A 16,542-nucleotide genomic window follows, 5' to 3' on the forward strand; every position below is an offset into this window, starting at 1 on the left:
CATCTGTTTATATAATTCACCTAAATGTTGAAGATGAGTTTAAGCTACTTATTCATGCACTTTAAGCACGTGGGATCTTATTTCCATAATTAATTACCTTGGGCTCCATTTAATAGAAATTCCATTGTGTTGCGATAATGACACAAGGAAGACAAATATGCCAGAAATATGCGAGAAAGCACATATAGTGGTATATCTAACTTGGGAGGACAAGGGCTGTATTAGAAATGTCCATGAACCCAATAATCAGAGGTTCCAGACAGTTCTCTGAAGCCAACTAGCAATAAAGCAGCTGTAGAACATCTGTAGACTCTTAAGGAAGTCTCTTTCGGCCTGAAAAACCCTTTAAAACATATCAAACTAATAATATGGATTTATGTTTTCATCTTGTGAGGTAGCTGCGGGTGCCCCTTGCAGTTTCTGCTAATCATCAAGGATAACAGTGTTTTAACACAAAATCTCCTTCACAGCCCATTTTCTTCAATTTAGAACTTGCAATCAAGCCAATGCTAAATTGGTAAGACCGCAGTACTTCCAAAGCCAGATGTAATTTCACAAACAGATTTATGACTTTGCTGCATTAGGTCTGTGGAAAAAAAATGTTGTAAATAATGCAACTCTGAAATGATATCCTTTCAAACTGACAGCTATTACTTCAGATTTTCTGAAGCTTTGTATTTAAGACCCACTACTGCTAAACCCTTAGTTTGTGACCATCAGCAGGATTGTAAAATAAGATCATTGGGCAGCCAATCAAGAACAAAGAACCACTAAGACATGCTTCTCTGCTGGCAGGAAGATGGTCGCACCCCCCCCCCGGCAATGTAAGACTGGATGTAACCTTTAGTCAAAATCAGACTGAATGTTAAGTCATTCTTTGATAGTAGAGACAATGTTTTAACACAGAATATCTGGATAATCAAATAAATTACAAATGGATCAAGGGAAAGTAGGAGAGAAAAGGTATGTGGACTGGGTGGAATTCTCCTCTCATGTCAATCAATGCAGACCCAATGCAGCCCTTCATTTCCAGAAATATCTAGTAGAAGAAGAGCCCTTCTGGATCAGGCCAGCCAGATCAGGCCATCCTCTTCTTACTGTGGTCAAGCAGATGCTTATGGGAAGCATGCAAGCAGGACCTTGCAGTTCCTAGCAATTGGTATTCAGGAAGATACTGCCTCCAACAGTGGAGGCAGAATATAACCATCATGGCTACTAGCCACTGATAGCCTTATCCTAAGGCTACATGGCGGCAGGGGTATCTCTACGACTGCAGGAAAATGGCCTTCACAAAGAGGAACTTTTTTTTTGTTAAGCTAGCTGGCTACTCTGCAATGGTAGGTACATGCAATGTACAGCCTGCCCCTGACCTTTACTGATCAATAGAGCCCAATATTAAGGACACTTCTCATTTTTATAACCGTTAAAATGAAAACAGCTTTTAACAAATAGCAGAGGTTTCTTGACATATTGCCATTCCAGAGTTGCTATTTTCTCTCTTCCTTCTTTTTTAGAACTTCAGCTTCACAATATTATTATACAAGCAATCTCACATCTGGATATATTAGAAAAACACAAACCTATAAAAATAGAGGAAGAATAAGGTCTTACTGGCAAAACCCTATCGTTGGTGATTAAAATATAAGCACGTTTTAATGCCTCACAAAAAATGTCTGTGATTTTTATAATGATGAAATTGCAGTTGGTGAATTATTTATATCAGATCAGCACTTATTAAAATTTGTCCCTTTGACTTATATAATATTCCAAATAGTTAAACAAGCCATGATCAAGCACCACCACCAGGAGCCAATACATTAAAGGTAGCAATCTCTGCCCCTTTCTCACATCTGAAGAAAATGTGACTTTTCAGCTTTTCCTTCCAATCCAACCTCAACCATTCTGTGGTCATTATACTAAAAAAAATGGTGGCCCATCATTTTGGCAAGTCTATCACAAGTCGATTAATATGGAAGTACCACTCTAGAAACTGTTGCACAAGTACTGCAATGCACTTGGCAAAGTGTACAACAAGTAGTGTTTAATGATGACTGCACAACAAAAATAAGGAAACAGAAATAAATTGTTCCATTGGAACCAATCCAATACACATTCTTAAATAAATCAGTCCTTTATTGATTCCATCTCCTCTCCCAATTTTACAGCTGGAGAACTGAGACAGATAAGTAACTTACATCCAGGGTCATATAGCATATTCATGGCAAATAAAAAAGTTAAAAATTCAAGCACCCCACGAACAACTTACAACAGAAATATTAGACCTCAGATTAGTGATTTGCATACTTTATGGGTTGAGCTGGAGATACTGATCTGTATCAGTGATTGCAAGAGAGTTAGGAAACATCCTGTGAAATTTCACAGATGTGGTGGTTATTTTGGGAACAAGGACAATTCCAGATACTCCTCAACAATCAACTTGCCAACTTCTCTCCCTCCCCCAATCAGTTCCCAGCCCATACTACTATACAAAGAAGGGCCTACAAGAGATTTCTTTCCATTCTTGATGAGCTCCTGCTAACTGAACCTAACGTCCAAAACACACTAAAGAAAAACCATCTGACTCTATCAAAACATCTTCAGCTTGGCAATACTGCATAACTGAGAAGGCTAGGTAAAATGAAGTTCTGAAAGGGTGGGCAGGGAGGGGAAGGAAACTATGAAATGGCCAATCATTCTTCTAACTACTAGATGAAAGGCAAAATTTAAAGTACACAAGAATATTCAGTCTAATTAGCAGCAGGTCAAGGTGAAGACGAAGAGCTTGCAGGAAGGAATCAGTTTATTTTATGTTTAAGAAGAAATCTTAAAATTTAAAAACTGAAAACAGGTGAAGATTTTTGTTTACATACCGTCATGCAATTTTTGGCAGCCATAATCCATAGTTAACCACAAACAACAGTTGCCACAGAATAACAATAAGACTTGACCAATATTAGCAGCATTTCTTAAGGTATTTCATTTTTTTGGGTGCATCTGTGTTCTAAATGTTGCTTTATATTAAGCTGAATATCTCAAATAATGTACACCATATTAATTAATCCATTTGTCATAAAATTACAATAAAAGATGAAACATACATAAAAGGAGATCACAGTATGTACCAGATGTTACAAATTCTCAAGACACTGGAAATTCAACACCAGGTGGTTATGTCGGCCTAATGAAGCAACATCTATACTCTCCAGGGACATGAAGGGTGCAGTTGGAGGCTCTCAGATATTGCTTAAAATATGCCATTTGTTAGGCATAAATTGAACAGTTTGAAATACTGCTTTTTGTATAGTGGAGCCATATATGTGTTTAATTTACACAACATCATATGGAGCGTTTGAGCCTGCTTTCATTCAAGTTAGATACTTTTGTTGCTTGAGCTTACAATTGATCAACCGATTTCGATTAATGAAGCAGTAACTTAACCATATGTTATCTAAAATTAAAATTGAATTTCTTGCAGAATATATATACACTATGTGTTAAAGGCCACACAGCCAGAGTTCAGGTCACTGCCATAACAATAAACTTCAATAAAATTAGCAGAACATAAAGTGCGACCTTTGGCAATCTCTAATGAACTTAAGGGCATCTAAATATATTTTCTTATCGTTGAGTACTGCACTCTAAGTTATTACAGCTATGTGTGCCACGTGGTATGACCTCATGCAACTGAATCCTCCTGTAGCAAGTTATGCCTAGTTTTCAATGCCAATTGAACTAGGGAATAATATGAGCAGTAACAATCAGAAGAGTAAAGTAAAATGATTCCCATACCTTGCTAAATTTAAATCTAAACAAGGGAAGCCTATGTCTGGACTCTTGATGACCAGACCACAGACTCCTTGGGGGAGCAGGAGATCCCTGAGCCTTCCTCTAAGGCATGGGTAGGCAAACTTAGGCCCGGGGGCCGTATCTGGCCCAATTGCCTTCTAAATCCAGCCCACGGGCGGTCCAGGAATCAGCGTGTTTTTACATGAGTAGAATGTGTCCTTTTATTTAAAATGCATCTCTGGGTTATTTGTGGGGCCTGCCTGGTGTTTTTACATGAGTAGGATGTGTGCTTTTATTTAAAATGCATCTTTTCCGTTCTTTTTTCTTCTTCAAAATATAGTCTGCCCCCCCCCAAGGTCTGAGGGACAGTGGATTGGCCCCCTGCTGAAAAGGTTTGCTGACCTCTGCTCTAGGGAGTCCTCACAGCTTCAAACTCCACTGTCTAGAAGAACACACTAGCCCTTTAACAGTCCAAGCGCAGCATAAAGCAGACAGGCTGTCATCTCTTCCAGTTGCTCTAAGAAACCACTGTGTATCTCCTGCCTTAGCTAACCTTGGTCATTATCCTTGCTTTGCCTACCCTATTCATCTGTTACCTCCCCTTTTGCTTCCTGGCCTACTCATTTCCACCTTGTTTTGGTTATCACCTTCCTTTGGTGGTGGACATCACTATGGATCAGGACATCATGTGGCTCAGTCCCTTTGCCCATGAGATCTGTAGATGCTTCATCTTGACTCGTCATCATACACAGCTTAATAAAACATGCAAGGCAAGTTAAAGAAGCATTCACTCAATCCACGTGCTGCAGAGCATAATGCGAACTGACCTTGAATGTGCATCATTCAGCAATTTGCAGGGAATGGTGATTCAGATGTGTTAAATAAAAGGAAATTTCTAACTGTTGTCCTTAATGTAATATGCTGAGTGTCCTTGTCCTGAGTTCTGTAAGTATCAGTATGTGATCAGTTATTCAGCACAAAATTACTAGGACAGAAATGATGCACTGTATACCTATATGAAGTCTGTAGATTATCCAAAAGAGAACGTCTTTTGAAGTAACAGAAAGGTACTTCAAGTGAAAGTTAAAGATTATTTAATGTTAGTGAAGAGTGGGTAAAATCCTTTAACTTATGGACTGAAGGAAGGAACGAGAAAAAAAAGTCAGAGCTATGAGATCACATTTAGCGGAAGTTACTGCATGAATATTGGTAAATAGTCTATAACACAAGCTACTCTCCCTTTCTTACACACATTGCTCTTGATAATATCTATACCAAGCAAACTTAAAATTAATGCAGTTTCTACATTCATCTAGCAAGCAAGAGCTAGATGAACCAAGAAACAAAAGATATGTACAGTGGTACCTTGGCTTACGAACAGCCTAGTTAACGAACTATTTGGATCACGAACACTTCACCCCCGGAAATGAGTGTTCCGGTTTGCGTATTTCTTTTTTTTTTTGAATGCGAATGTGTGGGCTCTGACCGCGGCCCGGAACTAGGCCCCACCGCCTGCGTGGCCTCAATTCGGCCTCCGCTGCCGGGCTCTGGCCATGGGAGGCCTCGGTATAGCTAGACTGCGCAACCCATGCAGCCCAGATTCAGCCTGGGGAAGAAGCCGGGGGAAGAAGGCATCAACCGCAGAAGGCCTACCAGGCTGCACCGCAGCCCTCATCCCGCCCCCAAAGCCGCGGAAGAAGGGCCGGACATAGGAGGCCCAGCTGGCCGCACCGCAGCTCCAAACCCCGACGAGGAACACTTACCTAACCAAGACCAAGAGCGAAGTCCAGCGGTGAACCTGGTAAGAAAACAAAGTGAGCCTGGGCCGAAAAGCATCAGCCCTTTACTGGCCCTCGCCCCACCCCCAGCTGGTAGCAAGGTGAATGGCACCTGGCCAGGTAAGCCCACCCACCCTGTGGGAGGGGGTGAGTGGAAAATTTTGGGATTCTGCCATGTTCCTTTGTTTTTGGGAGTCTGCCTTGTGCCTTTGTCTCTGCTTTCCTCCTTCTTTTTGGGGATTTTTGGGGGACTCCGCCTTGTGCCATTGTTTTGGGGACTGTGTGGAACCCAGTTCACCTACTTATTGATTGACTGTGGGATTGCTGACATGGATAAAGGCAGCAAAGGCCAGAGAACCATGATAACTCTAAGAGGCAAAGAAGCAAATTATTTCCAAGCATGAAAGTGGGGTCTGTTTAAGTCAGGGGTTGGCAAACTACAGCCCCCAGGCCCGCCTGGGTCCTAGATCCAGCCCGCCCGGACATTTTAGAACCCGCCATGAAGCCGAAACTCCCGGCAATGGCGACAGGTGGAAGAGGCCGAGCGGCTCTGGCAATCAAACGCTGCGCCTGATTTACCTCAGCGACGTATGATTGGGAGAGACGTCCCCGTACCGCGCTGAGGTAAACCAGGCGCGGTGTTTGATTGCCAGAGCCACCGCCGCTCAGCCTCTTCCTCCTGTTGCCTGTGGAAGCTCTGTCCGGGCAGTCAAGCTGGCTTCCGGCGGTGGCACTGCAGCCGCCATGCAACCCTGCATAACGACGAGTGGCTCCAGCTACAAGAAAAGGTGCAGGTCTGGGCCGCACTGCTCGCCTCCTTCACATGCCCCCCCCCTGTTTCGGGTAGAGGGCCAGGCCGCCTTTGCTTGCTTACTTACCCTGATATCATTAATATTATTAGTATTCGTATTGTTTTGTGCCCCCGGAAGCTGAGCGTGCGTGCGGAGTTAGATGGTGGAAGGACAAAATCCTCTTCCTTCTCTTTCTCTCTGTTTTCCCACCAGGCTTTCTCCTCTTGTTCTCCCTCCAAGTCAGGCCATTGGGGAAATAATAGTAATAATAATAATCTTTCCGCCGCTGCTGCTGCCACTGCCCTTGTGCTCCTGTGGGTCAGAGAGCAGAGCGGACGAGCTCACTCTGCCTACCCACTTTACGAGAAGCAGCAGTGGTGGTGGTGGTGGCAGCTCTTTTCCTAGGCGGGGAGCAAGTGCGTTTCGTGCCACTGCCGCCAGCCCTTTGGCGTATGAGGCAGGCGGAAAACCGAGAAGGAGGCTGGGGGTGGGTAGGGAGGAGGACTACTTGCCCCTCTCGCCTCTTCTTCCAGCTCCCTCCCGGTGCCGCTTCTCCGGAGCCGCCATTCCTCCTTCGCCTTGGCCGTTCTCTGCATATTTAACTTGCCACCCTTTTCTCTGTGGGGTGATTGTGGGTCTCTCCCTATGTGTGTGTGTGTGTGTGTTTTGGGGGGTGGCGGGAGGATGAGCAGTGTGGTGGTGGGTGAGCTAGTCTGGTGTGGAGCCTTGCCCACTTCGATTTAATGCACACTATTTTATTTTATTTTATTATGCCTGCCCTTCCCCCACCCCATTCTTCCCAGTGTGCATAGGAATTCGTTCACCCCCCCCCAAAAAAATAGTCCGCCCCCTCCCCCCAAGGTCTGAGGGAAAGGGGACCAGCTCCCTGCTGAAAATGTTTGCTGATCTGGCAACGCAGTTTAGTATGGCCAAATCTACAATTTGTACCATCTTAAAAAACAAGGATGGCATTAAGGGGGCCAGTGTTGCAAAGGGTGTTAAAACACTCAAGCAACAAACACAGACAATGGAAGAAATGGAAAAAATTGCTTTTAATATGGATAAATGAAAAATAGGTGGCCGGTGACAGCATTTCTGAAAACATAATTTGTGAAAAAGCTTTACATTTGCATGCCGACCTCATCGCAAACACCCCTGGAGCAAGTGCTGAGGTTGAGAGTTTCAAGGTAAGCAGAGAGTGGTTTGAAAAAATTAAGAAGAGAAGTGGTATCCACAGTGTTGTGAGACAATGGTGAAGCTCCCAGTGCCAACAAATTAGATGCTGACTGATTTGTTTTGGAATTTAAAGATTATGTTGCGTCGCAGGGTTTCGTTCCCCAAAAAGTTTTCAACTGTGAGGAAACAGGCCTCTTTTGGAAGAAAATGCCAAAGAGGACCTACATAACAAAAGAAGAGAAAGCATTGCCAGGACACAAGCCCATGAAAGACAGGCTAACCCTTTTAGTTTGTGCAAATGCAAGTGGACATTTTAAGCTGAAGCCTTTGCTAAGTCTACCATTCTGAGAACCCCAGGATATTTAAGAACAATGTCATAAAAAGCAAATTGCATGTGATGTGGAAGGCGAACAGCAAAGCTTGGGTAACAAGACAAGTTGGTTGAGTTGGTTCGTGAATTGTTTGGGCCAACTGTGAAAAAACACCTCCAGGACAAAAATCTTCCAATGAAAAGCCTGCTTCTTATGGATAATGCTCCAGGTCACCCTCCAGGCTTGGAGGACGAGTTGTTGGAGGAGTCTGCGTTCATCAGTGTAAAGTTTTTGCCCCCCAACACAATTCCTCTCATCCAGCCCATATCTAATTTTATATCTAATTTTAAGAAGCTTTACACCAAAGCACTGTTCCAAAGGTGCTTTGAGGTGACCTCGGACACAGAGCTAACCCTAAGAGAGTTCTGGAAGAATCATTTTAATATCCTCCACTGCTTACATATGATAGACGAAGCATGGAGAGAACACTGAAGGCAGCATGGAAGAAATTGTGGCCAGAAGCTGTCGCAGAACATGTAATGGAGGCTGCTGAAGAGGATGCTCCTCTTGTTGAGGATATTGTGTCTCTGGGAAATTCCATGGGCTTGGAAGTGAGTGGTGCTGATGTGGAGGAGCACAGGACTGCGCTCACCACAGAAGAACTTCAAAACATTCTGACAGAGCAGCAAAAGGTGGCAAATGAGGAAATATCTTCAGAGGAAGAGGAGAGCAGAGAAAGTCTATCTACAGCAACAATCAAAGAAATGTTTGCAAAATGGGCTGAAGTGCAAACCATTGCTGAAAAATACGACCCTGATAAAGCTGCTGTAAGTCATGCCACTAACACCTTCAATGATAACGTAATGTCTCTCTTTAGACAAGTTTTAAAACATCGGCAAAAGCAAGTCTCAATTTTTGGTAAGGAAAAGATCCAGTGAGTCTGAACCAGGTGGCAGTGGTGTAGGTGGCAGTGGTGTAAAAAAAGCAAGGGAAGGAATGGCAGGAGAGGAGTCACCAATTGTGAATCTGGAAGAGGACCCCGACCCCCCATCCAAACAATGACTATCATTAGTGCAGGTAAGGAAAGAAAAAAATCACATTTTCATTTTTTTAAATCATCAATACTGTTTTATTGATTGTACAGTACAGTACAGTGTTTATTGCTTTCATTTTTCTGGATCAATGGCCTCATTATAGTAAAATTCCTGTTAAATTGCTGTTTTGGGGGTTGTTTTTCATCATTGGGAACAGATTAATCAGTTTTCTCTTACTTTCTATGGGAAAGTACACCTTGGTTTAATAACACTTTGGTTTAAGAACCGACTTCCGGAACGGATTAAGTTCGTAAACCAAGGTACCACTGTAATGAGGGTGCCAGGCGAGCCTCCTGGGGGAGAGCATTCATGTTTCCACCCTCCGGACCTCTCGTGGAGTTGTCTATGCAGGAGAAGACTATGTAAAATTTTATATAGGAAGGATACCTCAGTGAACACAATGCCTGGTCAATGCACCCAAAAAGTAAGATGTGCTGCAATCAGGAAAGCTAGTATATCAGGAAGAAGTGTGCCTTCATCCCAACATGCTACTTTGATTTATCAGAGAACACAGACATGGAATCTGCCCTCTGTATTCTAAAATGGGAAAAAAGATCTACATTTTTTTAGTAACTAAACAAACAGGACTAGTAGTGAAATGTATCTGTGTGGAAAGCTCCTGTCCAAGGTCCCATCCAGCCATGCCCTCCTCTGGGATACGCCATTCTCCCTCCCCTCTGGTTTTCTCCCCCCCCCCAGTCCATCTTTTTATTTTTTTAAAAAAATTCTGACATTACAGAACTAAACTTAAATGTATTAATTCCACTCTTACATCTCATGACATAACAGAAAAACTTCATGAGCCAAGAAAGGGGAAGAAGCTTATAAACTAAAATATGAATCAGCTTTATACATCTGAATAGAGAAAGGGAATTAAAATTCTGCAATTAAAAAAAACGAGTGGATGGGTAAAGCATGTAGAACTGAAAATTTACAAACTAGTCAAAACCTGGAATCGCTGACTGCTCAGAAACTACACAGATGGATCATGGGGATGAACAGCAGAAACGGGTAATGAGTGAGGCGACTGCATTGTCCTAGATGGTTCCCATTCCACCAGTCTCCAAAGAAAGCCTGATATTAATTAGATATTGAGCCAGGCTAATGCTGGCTGCAGATCCAGTTATGGTAACCTGCCTGTCAGTAGATCCTTCCACTGGATTGGCAATTTTGATCTGCGCCCCAGACATCTGGCGAATCTCATTGATCTTGGCGCCTTGACGCCCAATGATGCATCCAATCAGATCATTTGGAATGGTGAGTTCATGAGAAATAGTTTGAGCTGATGCATCCAAACCATGGAATCCAGTGTTGCCATGAGACATTGGTAAGTGTGACTGTTGCATTGCCAACTGGTGCAGCTTGCTCAGATCTGGCTGTGGCATGGCATACTGTCCTTGAATGGTATAGGCCTCTTGAGGTGGTCCCTCCAGGTCAGAGTTGAGGCACATTGATGGGGTGGTGTGGAGGTAACTTGCACTGCCGCTGCTGTACCTGTCCTGACCGCCTGCAAAGATGACAGGAGAACTGGATGGCTTGGGTCGGTAGGGGATGGTGACACCCTTTGGGGGAGACTCCAGCATGACCACACATGACTGCCTCCCCTCTGGTTTTCTGTCCATCTACTGCAACCATGCATAACATTGCCCACTGAACTGTTTCTGGTGCCCCTCTTAGGCTTTTTCTTTTTTAAAGTAATTCTACAAACCTTGGGTCAAGCCTGCTGGTGCATGGAGGCTGCAGGATGGGGGCTAGCAAGACTGAATTCTCTTCAATATAAATAAAATAATATTCTTTGAACTAAGTATCAGAGAGAAGGCTGCATTAGAATCCTGCTAGTTCCAGCCATTCTATGTGCAGGACACCTACACCTACACCTACACCTACCCCTATCCCTATCTCTGAAGGATCTGCAACATGGAGGTTGGAGCAAGCTTGTTTTCTCCTGCTCTGGAGGGTAGAACCCAAACCAATGGATTCAAGTTATAAGGAGATTCCCACTAAACACCAGGAAGAACTTTCTAATAATAAGAGCTGTTCAACAGTGGAACAGTCCCCCGTGAGAGGTGGTGGACTCTCCTTCACTGGAGGTTTTTAAACAGAGGTTGGATGGCCATCTGTCATGGATGATCTAGTTGAGATTCCTGCCTTGCAAGGGGTTGGACTAGAAGACCCTTGTTTCTATGATTCTAGGACAGAGTGCAGAAGCACCTTGATGAGTCATTTCTATCTGTAGAATGGTACTAAAAATCACCTTACATCATAGGTCTCATTGTCAGAATAACAAAGAGAACGGTGTGCTTAAAAACTTACATGTTACACAAAGCATTAACTGCATGAATGATACAGATTGCAACTGGAATGTCCATACTCTCCAGATTCTTAATTTCTTACTTAAAGAAAAACATCCTGAAGGTGCTAGATGCAGCCCTTCAGTATTGTATTAAAGATATTACTATATGAATCTGAAACAATTATTTACAAATGTTACTTATAAATATTTTGAAACTACAGTTATCTTCCCTAAAGAACAATTTAGTAAACATTCTGCTGATTTGTACTCACCCTTTCTTTCTGCTCCCGTGGGCTTTATTTCCAAGCCTACTCAATATAATGTTTTCCAAGCAAGGACCATGTGAATTGTTCATATAAATGGAGCAAATTAAACTGTCTCCACATATATCCTATCACATTTGTAGCCCTGATTTCTCTCCTTAACACGTGGCCAAGACAGCGTATTATCTCCCTGCAGAGGTTGACCTCAGGATATTAGATTCTGCCACACAGCTCTCTTGTACTAAACTGAGGGGAAACACTTAATCACCCCTGCCTTTTCAGGGAAAAATCAACTTTAAATTTGCCATGATGAAAAATCAATAAAGCAGTAATTGCTTGGCTTATCATTGTGTGGAGGAACAAATTGGGAAGCGAAGCTTAGCGTCCACACAGATTTCAGTGAAACACATGGAGTTTCAGGATCACTAAGCTAGAAAAGGGAAAGGTCTCAGAGCGATAATTAAATCTACTCATGCTGATTTTCTGCCAAATTTATTTCCCAAGTGTATATAACATGTTTCACTGCTTACTAGCTAGGCATAACTAATCAATTCAACACTGGGCCAACACACATGAGAAACAAAAATGCAAATTCAAGAATGAAGGCATCAGGATAACATATTCATTTAGCATTAGTCAATATTATTTCTTGAATTCAAAGAAACGAGTCCTTATTTCACTCTAACCCTTTGATATTTAAGATCACTTTTTACAAATGTCTTTTCCCTATAATCCCCTCTAAATCTTTTACACACTGATTCATTCCTGGTACCAAAATAGTGTTATCACTGTCAGATACTTTAATCATCTTTCACTTCACATTTTTCAAATTGTATGTTTTCATAAGCAGCTCCATTTTAATAAATCAAGAAAACTTTTAATTGTATTATGCATGATATATTAAAGTCAACCGTTTAAGCATCTCACAGCAGTAATCCAACATGCCTGGTTTTAATATGGAAAAGTACCATTTTCTTCTTCAGCAGTATTTATATCGCACCTTATCACAGTGCTCTTGTGGCTACATATTTAATTTACTTTGAGTTTGACTAGCCAGGCCTAGAATTTAAAGAAAATCAGGTCTGCCAATAAACCTGTCATAAATCCTGATGCCATCATAAATAAAATTTAAATGCTGTTTTCAGTTAGCCCCAAATTAAAACACCCTCTGCCATTGAAAACATTCTTGTAAAAGTGGTGTATTTTTATTAATAGACCTAATTTTATGCAGAAAATTAGCATAGCTCCAATGGAGGTGCAATTTGGCTCTGTCAAATTCAAATTAGATGGGGGAAATCTCTCACACCTCCCCTCCTCTGCTACAAAAATTATTTTTGTGAGGGAGTCCTTCAACTGGTTATAGGGACTGTGATAATTAAAACATTTAAAGTAGCACAAGCCCCCTAGTCTCTAATCTGTAGCTCAGGTCAGCTGTCTGTAAATTCTAATTTGTCCTCCATTTGTATTCATGACAGGAAAATGCCGCATATGTAACAGCAAACCAGCAGGAGGGTGTAGTGGTGGGCTTGGAGGTCAAATAATTTGATTTCTGAGCAGATTACATGTAACATCCAACATCTAATCTCACACCTGATTTGGCAATAAAATTATAATAAAAGTAATGTTAAGACACCATTACTAAGGGGCAGATAAAAGAACAACCTTTCTTCATGTGCTGGAAAACAATATGCTTCTTTATACCACATATTTTCCTTAGCAATGCAGTCAAGGTAGGTTTTTTAAAACTGTCCATTTCCAGAATCCTGCTACTTTCCAAAGTGCTCCTTTTAAGACTTGAGAGAGGGGCAGGGCAATTTCTGGCATTTATTTTAAAATGCATAGGGAATAAAAGCTAAGCATCCTATGAATTGGTAATTTCAATTACAAATCAGTATTTCTTTTCGACTAATATTTTTTGCTGGCTGTAGAGAGTTTATAAACTACCGGTATATGAAGCTGTATCCAATGTTAGTTCTACACAGAGTAAGCCCATTAAAATTATGCACATGACTAACTTAAATCCATAAATTTCACTGCGTCTACTCTGTGTATAACTTAGTTAAATACAACCAGTATTCAGATAAAATACGACTAATGTGTGTGTGTGTGGGGGGGGAGTTCAACAAAAGTTAAAAATAGTAAGACAATAATTATTCCTCATATTTCCTTCAGATATTAACTTTCATACATCTAGCTTTGCCAAAAGCACCTATAAGAATTTTGTGGTTATCTGATTTTCTTCCCCCTCCTACACCAATTAAATAATTTTCTAACATGCTAATTCCTTGAAATCATTTCAAAAGGTCTTTTGGCCTCAACCTGGATTGCATTTCAGATTATTTTTCAAGCAAATTACATCAGCAGAATTCTTAATACTGTCAGTATCTGTTACTGAACCAGTGGCAGAATTTGTTACAAAATTCAATCTTCAAACAGGGACATATTTTCAAAAATACAGGAAACTATTGTTTCCCCTGCTGGTGAAAGTTCACGCTGTAAGCTCTGAGGGGCAAAAACCTGTTTTTTAGTTATATTACTTTTAAAGAACTATGCCAGCCTTCTTTAACTTGGTGTCCTCTAGATATTCTGGACTACAATTCTCATGAGTCTCAGACAGCATGGTTGTGCTGATTGAGGTTGAGGCAGATTGGCAGTTGTCCTGAAAAACACTAGGTTGGAAAAGGCTGCACCATGTACACTGATGACTATGTACATTTACTGGCAATGCCAGGTATTGTCTTATTTCCTGCCCCCACATAAATGACTGCAAAATCCTGGCACACCTTTTACTTTCCTTGCTGGAAGGACTTCCCCTCATTGACATTCAACTCCCTCTTGCAAGATCCCTTTAGAGATGCCATACTCCCTTTACCTCAAAAGTGCCCTCAGTTAATTATAATTTCTATCTGCTTTGTTAATCTTTACTGGCTCTGTTGGATAGCTCAGAGACAGAACCTTTCAGCAGTGTATAGTCCTATTGGTCACTTCCACCCAACCAACTTCCTGGGGGCTCTATGGCTGGTGCTAAATTGTGGTCATCAGATTTGGTGGTGGGGTGTATGTATCTGGTTCCTTTTAATTCAGTTAAGGATATGAGTGAAATATGCTTGGACTCTGAAGTGGTCACAATAGGACCAATGTAATTTGTGTCTTCCTCCAGATTTCTTTGCATGCTGGATGGCATTACACTGGAAACTGTGATGGAGCCATCACTTCGAGATAAGGATGTAAGAACCTATCAGATCAGGCTGCTGGCCCATCTGATCCACCATCTTGTTCTTACAGTGACTGACCAGATGACTATGCCAAGATCAACAGCAGGACCTAAGCACAACACTACCCACTCCTAGTAGGAGTGGCTGCCGAGACCATATAACACTGGTCCTGAAAGACCTTCATTGGCTCCCAGTACATTTCCGAGCACAATTCAAAATGTTGTTGCTGACCTTTAAAGCCCTAAATGGCCTCGGTCCTGTATACCTGAAGGAGTGTCTCCACCCCCATCTTTCAGCCTGGACATTGAGGTCCAGCTCCGAGGGCCTTTTGGCGGTTCCCTAACTGAGAGAAATGAGGTTACAGGGAACCAGGCAGAGAGCCTTCTCAGTAGTGGCGCCCGCCCTGTGGAATACCCTCCCATCAGATGTGTTTTTAATATTCTGTTGGGAGCCGCCCAGAGTGGCTGGGGAAACCCAGCCAGATGGGCGGGGTATAAATAATAAATTATTATTATTATTATTATTATTATTATTATTATTATTATTATTTCCACTTCTGACAGTGGTATAGAAAATAGTTATCACGGCTAGTAGCCTTTGATGTCTCTTATCCTCCAATAACTTGTCTAGCCCTCTTTCAAAGTTACTCAAGGTGATGACCATCACTATTTGTTGTGGAAGTAAATTCCATATTTTAATCAGGTGCTGTGTGAAGAAGCACTATGTGTTGTCTGTCCTGCATCTTCCAACGTTCAGCATCACTGGATGCCCTTCATAGGAAGCAAGTAATAAATGAACTACTGTTACTACTAAACTGTTTCTCTCCAAGAATTTAGTTAGTATCGTTATGGTTCGCAACTGGAGTTTCATTTATTCTCAGAATCCATTGTAAACCCAGAACAATATGGGAAATGAATAAATTTCTGAGCAACTAGTATATAGCTCTAGAATAGATTATGGACTGCACATCATACAGTATCTTTACTGAACTACAAACGGGGAAGGAGTATTTTGGACTTTTACGTAGTTTGGCTTGAAGAATAGTCTTAATTTGATAGACATTTTAGAAAGCCAGATAGCACACCACTTCTGATTAACTTTGGAATAAAGAATGTAAACTTGTAGCTAGGAGCAAAACTGCATGTGTCATGACGTGGGAGCTCTGCGACAATCTTTATAAAAACTTAAAAGCAGTGCTGTGGGAGGTATTTAACCCTTCTCTCCTACATCATTTTCTCTGGTTGAAATTTCCCACCCTCAAAAAAGAAAAAGAAACCCGACAACAGATTTGCTGTGGGGGAGGCACAATAGGATACCTGTCTTATCTCTCCTGTGGATTAATAGCCACTGGGCAGGGTGGTGGGGGTGGTGGAGAGAGATGGTAAATGAATGAATGAATGAATGGATGGATGGCACAACAGGGAGCAGTCTCTCCCCTCACCTGCTGCCCAAGCTCCTTCCCTCTCCCCTGGCTGATGTGTTCACAATTCTCCCACATCATTTGTGCTTTGCTCCTAGGACAGAATGGATTGGGAGGAGTTTTGGGGCCTAGCCTCTGTTTTCAAGTTGACCAGGCTCTGGCATCATAAAGATTCCACAAAGGCAAACAAATCACTTTCACGTTGAACAAGTTGCCCTGGGATCTTAATACACTCCTGATGTAACTTCTTACATGAAAGCTCCCAGACTTGAAAGTGCTTAATCACCTGCTGAGTACTATTGAGATGACAGACTAAGTTAGAGGAAGCTACATTCCACTTTGAAGTTAGGATGTCCATGAAGCACAGCTGAGTTATCCAGTTTTACTTTCACACAATGCCCTTTTAAATACTTTC

The 16,542-nt window shown here is 41.9% G+C and overlaps 1 protein-coding gene across 2 annotated transcripts in view; it reads right to left on the bottom strand.

The window, feature by feature from the left end:
• The window catches only part of RSRC1 (arginine and serine rich coiled-coil 1), a 160,593-nt gene that overhangs the window by 16,808 nt on the left and 127,243 nt on the right, over positions 1-16,542 (bottom strand). The window contains exon 8 of one of the 2 annotated variants that reach the window (XM_035133474.2): positions 2,113-10,443. The exons of the other annotated variant lie outside the window; for it this stretch is intronic. Coding sequence (XP_034989365.1) covers positions 9,974-10,443 — 470 coding nt within the window. The 3' untranslated portion in view covers positions 2,113-9,973. Of the gene's footprint in view, positions 1-2,112; positions 10,444-16,542 lie in introns of those variants that run through there. 2 annotated transcript variants of the gene reach the window in all.

The sequence above is a fragment of the Zootoca vivipara genome, chromosome 5 (genome assembly GCF_963506605.1).
Source record: "Zootoca vivipara chromosome 5, rZooViv1.1, whole genome shotgun sequence".
Classification (NCBI taxonomy): Eukaryota; Metazoa; Chordata; class Lepidosauria; order Squamata; family Lacertidae; genus Zootoca; species Zootoca vivipara.